The sequence below is a fragment of the Juglans regia genome, chromosome 5 (assembly GCF_001411555.2).
Source record: "Juglans regia cultivar Chandler chromosome 5, Walnut 2.0, whole genome shotgun sequence".
Lineage (NCBI taxonomy): Eukaryota > Viridiplantae > Streptophyta > Magnoliopsida > Fagales > Juglandaceae > Juglans > Juglans regia.
In genome coordinates this window covers 6804485-6813203 of record NC_049905.1, presented here as the reverse complement: position 1 = coordinate 6813203, position 8719 = coordinate 6804485, and the positions used below count along the sequence as shown (strand labels likewise).

The following is an 8719-nucleotide window of genomic DNA, read 5'->3' as shown; positions in this document are numbered from 1 at the left end:
GTGCATATTTTGTAAACAAGTCTAACAAATTGTAATGTATATTTATATATATACAATTTGTAAAATATAAGTATAAATTTATGTGTATATATATATGTAAGCGGGGACGGGGCGAGGGAAATACGGAATGGGTTTGGACCCTCTCCGTCCCCCACCCCCTCTATGGGCTCTAGATGCGGGGCGGGTGGCTCTGTCCCCGCATGGGCGGAGCGGGGTTGCCCGTCCCGCCATGTAGGGGCTGGGCGAACGGGGGCAGGGTAGCAGGGTGCGAGGTCCCGCTACTCACCCCTACCTCAAGCTCTATGTAGATCTAATACTACTTCCAACACTACATTAGTTCCGCCCAACATCGAGTAATGTTATATATAACAATAACAACCTCATTTTACTCCTATCACAAAATTAGCTATTTATCCATCATTGGATTAGCTCTTTTTTTAACAAGAAAATAAATTGAAAGATTTACTGTTAATACTATACTAACATAGTTGAATAAAACTAAAATAATAACCTAATATAAATTTAAAACATTTCAGTATTATTTATAAATTATTTTATTATTATTCATAATTTATCTCATTTCATTTGAGTATCCAGAACTCGATGTTGCTCCCCAACAACTATGCTGCCATCTGACTTGGTAAAGTATTAAAAGTCTACCTGCACTCGACGCGTTCAATTGGATTGCAGCAACAAGTGTCCGTTATATGCCCAATATATATTCTTACCTTTTTTTATTCTTCTTTTTTATTCCTTGTGTGTAAAAAAAGTCCAGATCGTGAATTGAGATGAAAGTTAAAAAATAAAAAAAATATTATTAAAATATTATTTTTTAATAATATTATTATTATTTTAAAATTTATAAAAGTTAAATTATTTATTATATTTTATATGAAAATTTAAAAAAATTATAATGATGATATGTAAAAAAAGTCTCGTTTGAATAGTGAATTGAGATGAAAGTCAAAAGTTAAATAAAATATTATTAAAATATTATTTTTTAATATTATTATTATTTTAAAATTTATAAAAATTAAATTATTTATCATATTTTATGTGAAAATTTAGAAAAATTATAACGATAATATGAAATGAAATGATTTTTATATCCAAACGGTACCTAATATATTCTACTCATCGGATACCCAAAATCAGGAGAGAAATAATAATCTGTCCTTCATGATGTGGTTCGCATCATCTTAGATGCCCCATTTGCATGTAAATGGGATCTCTCGAATGTCAACCACTGAGAAAATTGAAAAGATAAATATATACGAAACCAAGTAGTTTGTGTTTGCTTTTCATGAAAATCTCATTCAATTCTCTTATTGATCAATAAGTTATCCTATTAAATAGTCGTACGTGTACTCGAATCCGCGTCCGGGTTTACATCCCTATGATATTATATACAATATAATATATAGTACGTGAACTTTATATTATAATATATAATATTTTCTATGTGAGGGTTTTGAGTAATGTCTCTTTTTATCCAATTTATAAAAGATCAATCAGAGAGGATCTCAATCTCCTTGTCACGGAGGAGAGAAAACTATGCTGGTTTAGGATTTTTTTTTTTTTTTTAAGAATAATTGAATTTATAAATTGCTAATGAAAAACGAAATTTTATCAGATGTTTTGTGTGGAAATTTACTAATTAAGCCAATAGACATCCACTAATGCCTAGGTCGGTTAAATTAGGCCACATAGAGAATTTAAAAATCTCGGTAAAATTGTGTTTCTCGCATTTTTCGCTTCAGCAATTTTTGAGCGAACACTCAATCCAATTTTTACAAAAGTATTATAATCACAAAAAGATTTTACAAAAGTAAATTCACAAATTGACGTGATTTTATATGATACATTATATCTACTCTACAATAAAATTAACTTTATAATTTGACGTAACACGTCAAACATAAGTAGTTTGAGAGTTTACTTTTGTGAAATTCCTTTGGCTAAACATTTCTCATCAACAAATGATTAAATTCATAATTCCTATCTTGTTAATCTTAAAGATAGAAAATGATTTAGCATTCATGATGTTAATCAATTATGTTTCAGCATCCCATTCAAGCATTAGGAATAACATAATTCAAAAGGAGCAACTTAGAGCAATGAATATTTATCATAACAATAAATCCTTCTTCCCCTGTAGGGAAGAGGTTAGTCTTAAAAAGAAAGAACATGAAGTCCCCCTAGCCTAGCCGTCATAGACAAGAATCTGAGTATTCTGAATCAAACAGAGGCTTTTTATCATACTCTTAAAGCTTAGAAGGTCAGGATCAGTTAGACTTGTACTTAGAAGATTTATAAAACTCAGAGTCAGTCTGATAGTAGACAATCTCTCCACTGTCACTGACATAATGATCTTCTTTAATGCTTCTTGCTAGATTCTGGATCAAGTGAAATGGAATAGGTCCAGATTTCTTTGGCTCCCGGTAGTACTTTCCAAGCACTGGTTTAGCTGCCTCAGTCTGCAAGATAGTAGAGGTATTCAAGCCAGCAGAAATTGCTCTTATATCAGAATCCAACCATAACTTGCTAGTCAATGTTATTTTCTGAGGTAACTTAGAAACGAAAAGTGATATAGTACATGATTTGATCTGTAAAAGAAAGTTCAAATCATGCCATATTAGTGGCGTCGAAGGTGTTTCTTCTACACCGGCTTGCAAGTAGATCAAAGACTAATTAGAAAGTACCGCTTCCACCAGATGATAGTGTGGGATTTGAGGGAAGAGATGGTGTATGACATGGGTGCCAATGTCATGGTGGATGTTATTAATCCATCCATAATCACGATCAACAGTTGTGAGCCCTCCTCTTAGATAACTCCATTCCTGTCAAAACATACACAAAGAATGATTAAGGTTTTGAAGTAAGCATACTTTTAAATGTGGTATACAGATTAACAGACAATTATCAGGACCTTTCCGCGGTACCAAGGAAGTTTCTGCTCATAGCCATGGTGATGTAAGTAGGTAACAAAGTCCAGCCACATCACAAAAATCTGTAATTAATGGTGGATTCAAATAAGCACTTTACAATTAGAGAAGTGAACTCTATAAAGAACTTTTGATAGATTTATCAAGCAAATGAAAGTTTACTCACCAAGTGAGGAACACAGTAAAGCTTTAGCATTTGTATTGGACCAATTGCAAAGGATAGAGAGATGAGCAGAGCAACCATTATAGACCAGCAGACAGTCGAAGTAATCACATCATTCCTATCATTGGGGGCGAATAACTTGCTATTTGGGTTGAAATGAGAACCTTCCTTTCCTGGACCTCTTGTCCACTGAGATGTAATCCAACAGCAAGAACAAGATTCAGTTTCTTAGACCCTCACAGCACAAAAGTTCAGAACTAACATAATGTAATAAGTCAGTTAAGGAAAGGTCTCTCACCAGATAAAAAGGGTATGCTAACAGGGGAAAAGGCACTGTGAATCTCAGCATTTTGGTACTATAATCCAAGCTTTTGTATAACTTCTCTGTCAACTGGTATAGATATTGAAACATGACATATTACTGAGAATTTGCTCTATATATTATTGGTTGTATCCATTTTCATGGCTAATTAATAAGATCTTTTGAAAATAATACAGTAGACATAATACCGGGACCCATGACTCGTCATTCTCAACATTCCCATGGTTCTGGTGGTGAGTTCTATGGCTAATTCTCCTGTAGGATTCAAAAGCTGTGTGATTTATCAAATGATAGCAAAATTCAAAGCTAGATATTTCCATTATTTTGAAGAAGATAAGTGAACGGATAAAGTTATCACAAACCCACCATCCATGGTAGGGTACAAGAATTGCAGAATGCATGACATGCCCCACCAAACTATTCAACACTGAATTGTCAGAAAAGCTTCCATGGCCACTGTTCAATCCAGAAACCAAAAGCAGTGTAAAAGGAGAAAGAACCATCCATGACAGCACACGAATCTAATTCCAAAGCCAAGAATAATGTACAATTATTATACGATTTACCAGTCATGTCCAAGCACAAATATAGCCCAGAACATTGTTCCCTGAGCAACCCAGTAGAATGGCCAAAAGATCCCAGCATTAAAGTAGATTGCAGCTGCAGCCAATGCAAAGATCACCAACAAATCCCTTAGAACATAACTCAGCGATCTCCACGAGCTCTTGATCCAGCAATGCTTGGGAATGGCTGCTCGGATCTCAGCTATCTTAAATGGAGGAGGCGCACTTGGGTCGAAAACATCAGTCTGGCCAAACCCAGAAAACACACTTGCATTCTTCTCTCCTCCTCCTCCCTCCATTTCTTCAAGAACTGGTTCCTTCATTCTTTGGCAGGGCTCGAGAAATTAATGGACAGGCCGGGAAGCTAGCTTGATGAACTCTATTGAGGTGCAGATTTACAAGGGTTCATTATGCTTTATAAAGAATACCTTTTATAGGCGAAACATGAGATCAGCACATGACTCATAGACACAAGAGAATCTATCTCTGGATGTGCCCCAAGTTGCCGTTAAGATGTAGAACAACAGAATCGATTGCACACCTGAGTCCCACGTTAGCAGGTTGACATAATTATATTGACTTTTTAAAGATGTGGCTTCCAATATTTCAAGCCATCCTTAAATGGTCCACAAAGTCATATAAAAGGAATTGATGATCGACTAAGACGCAGTGACTCTGATGTTTAACTGCATGCTATCTAGACTGTCTTTACAGAAATATTTCCCATCTTTTTAACAATAATAAACCTAACTTGTCCAAGTACAAATCTATGCTCATTTTTAATCACTTTCTTAAATTATTACTTTTGACAATCACCTTCTAAAGTACTACGAGTACATTTCAATCTACCGCTAAATGGTCCACATAGATACTTCAAAGAATTCTAAAACGTACAAAGCTAGATATTTAAATTCCGTATCATATAATAATACATTAGATTTATTTATACTAAAAATAATTTTACAATCTAATGTACTATATTAAGTCACGAAAACATTTCAATCTACCCCCTAGATGGTCCACATATATACCGAAAAGAATTCTAAAACGTACAAAGCCTGATATTAATTTCCAATCTTTTTAAGAAAACTAACTCGTCAAAGTACAATTCGATCGATTTGTAATTGTAATAATTTTCTTTAAAGAAGTGTTACAACTATAAAGAGATCTCATAAAAATAAATCCACATATTGACATAACTTTATATGATACGTTAGATTTATTCACAATAAAAATAATTTTACCAAAAACATCTCAATCTACGTACCCCTAAATGGTCCATGCACATATATTACAAAAAGAATTCTAAAAGCCTTATATTATTTCCTGCATGGTCCACATCTCAAAACCTAGTTCATGAAAAGGAAATTAATTAACGGGGCATTTAATTAAGTGGAATTAGGGTAAGGTTGGCCAGTAAGCATTAATTAATGTACCTTCAAAAGCTTGGAGATGAGTGTTTTTTTTATATCCATCAATCGGCGCAATTTAAATCGTGTAGTACTACTTTTTTTTTTTTTTTTTGAATCAATAAATCGTGTAGTACTACTAGCTACCAACTAAAGCCAACTGAGAATTTGTGATTTTCAAGTGCTTCATTAACTTGTTATTAATTACTACTACCTCCAAAATAATTAAGAAAAGTCGTTATTGGCTTTGATGTCTCAATAGTGCAGGGATATATAGAGGACCATACATATATATTGTAATTAATTCAATATCGTTAATTTACAATGCTATATAATATATATGGTAACTATATATGTGTGTGTGTATTATATATGGAAGAGGGTTTTTGTACCCAGCCAGACCAGGCCCAATCCATTTCGCCGTAACCTATCCGTTTCACCGTAACCTGTGGCCCGTGACTCGATGGGCTAGGGAATAGATGGGAAAAGTCCAAACCGGCCCAGGAATGTTTGAAGCACACATCGTACCATCGAGCGCTGCGCATTAATGAGGGAATGCTCGATTAGGATCCTACCTCCTGACAGGATCGGTCACATTAAATGCAACTGGCCGGCACCAGGGTCGAGTCCATGTCACTAATAGGAATGGCTACATTAAATGCGACGCCACACCGACCGGAGAAGGAGGTGATCATAACAGTGATAGAGGAGCCAAAGATTTGTCAGGGGAAATGGGTACAAATAAGAAAGTGTGGGTACGAAAAGAATGTTAATCACTCTAAACTCGCTCTCTGCTCTTTCTCTTTTTTTTTTCAACATTCAATATCTACTGACTTTGACATCAGAGGTATCATGGACACGCCCGACCACCACATTCTTCTCTTTTGCAGGCACTCGGCACGGTTCAGGACCGGTGGTTACAAAACACACTTTAACAATAGATATATATATATATTGTGAAACTAGCACTTATTCCAAAAGCTTAAACTTATTAGAAGGTGTAAATTTAATTATTTGTATTATATTTTTAACAGTACTCTCCCTCACATATAGGCCAGATTCTCCCTCAATTAAACTTATGGAAAGATGTAAATATTTAATTACTTATATTATATTCTTATTATATATATATATATATATATATAATAACAAATTTCCAAGCTCTGTCTCTTTGGTTGTTTCCTAAAAAATTGACCATCCATCTACCAGCTTTCTTCAGCCATAGAAAGTTTTCACGTGCTATTTTGGCCATTCAATGCTTTCGCTTTTATAAATTTAGTGCTTTCGGGAGTGGTTTGGCTTTTGCTAGCTAGCTAGCTAGCTTGCAAGTGGATGCAATGGCCATGACTGGATCGAGATTTAAAGCTTAGTAATATTTGCATACATTTACAAATTAATTATGTCATGTGCTTTATTTATAATTTTGTACGTCCGTCTTATTTTTGTCATTTTACATATATAATATATATAATAAAAATAATGTTCGTAAAATACCATTATATATTGTCAAATCATGACTTGTACATATATTACACCAATTAATCGTAGATTAATTTGGTTTGTTTTTAATAAAGAAATGACTTATCGAAAATAGTGAACTTTTCCGGCTGAAAATACGGCGGAAAAAGTCAGCTAAGCTCGCCACAAATGCTAATTGATTTTGTTGTTCCCCGTGAGAATAGTTCCAATTTCGATGACAAATAGTACTAGTGGTTATAGTTTTAACGACCGGAATATTTGGTGGGAATAACTTTTCCCACAACTTCTGCCTCCCAGTATTGCTCATTTTTATGAACTGAAGCCGTAAGAAATAGTTTTTTTTTTTTTTGTCAAAGTTTTAATTATCTATTTTCTACAAACATAATCTTGTCAAAAAAGTTTATTTATTTAGAACAACCGCTTTGTAGAAAATAATTATGTTTTGAAACTTTTTCCACAAATTATTTTCGTTTGCTTTCACGGGATAAAATTCAAAACTTTATAATTTTTTTAAAATTTTCAAATAAAATTAAATAAGTAATTCAAAATTTTTAAATCTTAAACTAAAAATAATATTAAAAATATATATTTTAATACTATTTTATTTTATTTTTTAATTTTAACTTATTTTATCTTATTTTTGAAAATAAACGAGACATATCGACAGTGCTTCCTATAGGTGTCCTTGTAGCGTGATAAATTAATGCACTTAAATTTACATGTTCTGAGAAAAGACAGCACATTAGTGTGTCCTTATAACGTGTTTTACTTGCCGGACGTTATCTCGCTACAAAAGAGTCATTCTTTTTTGACAGACGTGTTCTATCAGCTAGGTATTTCACACCATCTTAGACTGAAAAAAGAAACAAAAAAACTAGTGAGAAATGGGCAAATATGTTGTCGTGTGTAAATTTCTTATCCAAAGTCTCTACACCTTTGACAGAAAATCCTTCCATTTGTCCTGCTACCAATATTTATGCTAACTTTGACCACTGTGATAAGGACTCGTTTAGATAGTGAGATGAGATGAGATGAGATAATTTTAAATGAGTTTAAATAAAATATTATTAGAATATTATTATTATTTTATAATTTAAAAAAGTTGAATTATTTATTATATTTTTTATAAAAAATTAAAAAAAAATTGTGATGATGAGATGAGATGAAACTATTTTGATATCTAGACATGACCTAAAAGTTAATTACTTTGAGGATTATTTGCATCAGTCGATAGGAAAAATCACCAGATCATGCTGCGTTGATTATCAATGATTGATAGGTCATGTGTGTCACTGCAAAAAAAGTTGGGTAAAGTAAAGTTGGATGGCAACTATTTACTTTATTAAGAAGCAAGGAAGTGCCGTTCAACATGAGGACAAGAAACCATGTGCATGCAGATATATGGCATATCTGAATTCTGGATGCCATTCCGAAGAGGAAATTAAAATAGATCTCACCTTTCAAATCCATACAAAACTTTAAGATCTAGATGTTGATTTTCTGAGAAAATGTTAAGATCATACTCAAGTCTAAGTGAAAGGAGTACATACCTTCTACACTGATGACATAACACGATCTAATTTGCAAAAAATAAAAATTTAAATATTACGAATAAAAAATTTGGTCGCATAAATAATATTGTACGTAGATTATTAATCCTTCACATTAGCTTGTTTTAGTACTGTATATTAATATGACTACTAAACCCATTTAATATAATTCTAATTTAAACAATGGAATGGTCATGTAGTAATATATATATCCGAGGATGGAATGGTGTAAAAAGGGAATATTGTGTTTTAGAAACAAAAGGGAAATAAATTCGTTGCTAGAATAAC

The 8719-nt window shown here is 33.1% G+C and overlaps 1 protein-coding gene across 3 annotated transcripts; it reads right to left on the bottom strand.

Annotated features, from left to right (window-relative positions):
- Positions 1-2109: 2109 nt before the first annotated feature.
- Positions 2110-6321, bottom strand: LOC108989903 (omega-3 fatty acid desaturase, endoplasmic reticulum-like). 3 transcript variants are annotated; one of them, XM_035690285.1, is made up of 9 exons: positions 5795-6321; positions 3997-4534; positions 3797-3886; positions 3619-3685; positions 3407-3499; positions 3112-3297; positions 2930-3010; positions 2703-2840; positions 2110-2477 (listed from the first exon to the last, which is right to left on the bottom strand). In XM_035690285.1, exons 2-9 carry the CDS (start codon positions 4314-4316, stop codon positions 2286-2288), a joined length of 1167 nt encoding a protein of 388 aa, XP_035546178.1. In that variant the 5' UTR covers positions 4317-4534; positions 5795-6321; the 3' UTR covers positions 2110-2285. The 3 variants fall into 3 exon arrangements, with proteins under 3 accessions (XP_035546178.1, XP_018819214.1, XP_018819215.1); XM_018963669.2 differs by having other exon boundaries at positions 3997-4372; positions 5795-6066; XM_018963670.2 differs by lacking the exons at positions 3797-3886; positions 5795-6321 and having other exon boundaries at positions 3997-4451.
- Positions 6322-8719: the final 2398 nt, after the last annotated feature.

Bases quoted from the DNA above. Each gene is read 5' to 3' on its own strand.
- LOC108989903 (XM_035690285.1), bottom strand. From the start codon at position 4,316: ATGAAGGAACCAGTTCTTGAAGAAATGGAGGGAGGAGGAGGAGAGAAG. The intron at 3,686-3,796 runs GTGGGTTTGTGA...TGAATCCTACAG, and splicing joins CTTGTACCCTACCATGGATG to GAGAATTAGCCATAGAACTC. The intron at 2,841-2,929 runs GTCCTGATAATT...ATGTTTTGACAG, and splicing joins TTCCTTGGTACCGCGGAAAG to GAATGGAGTTATCTAAGAGG.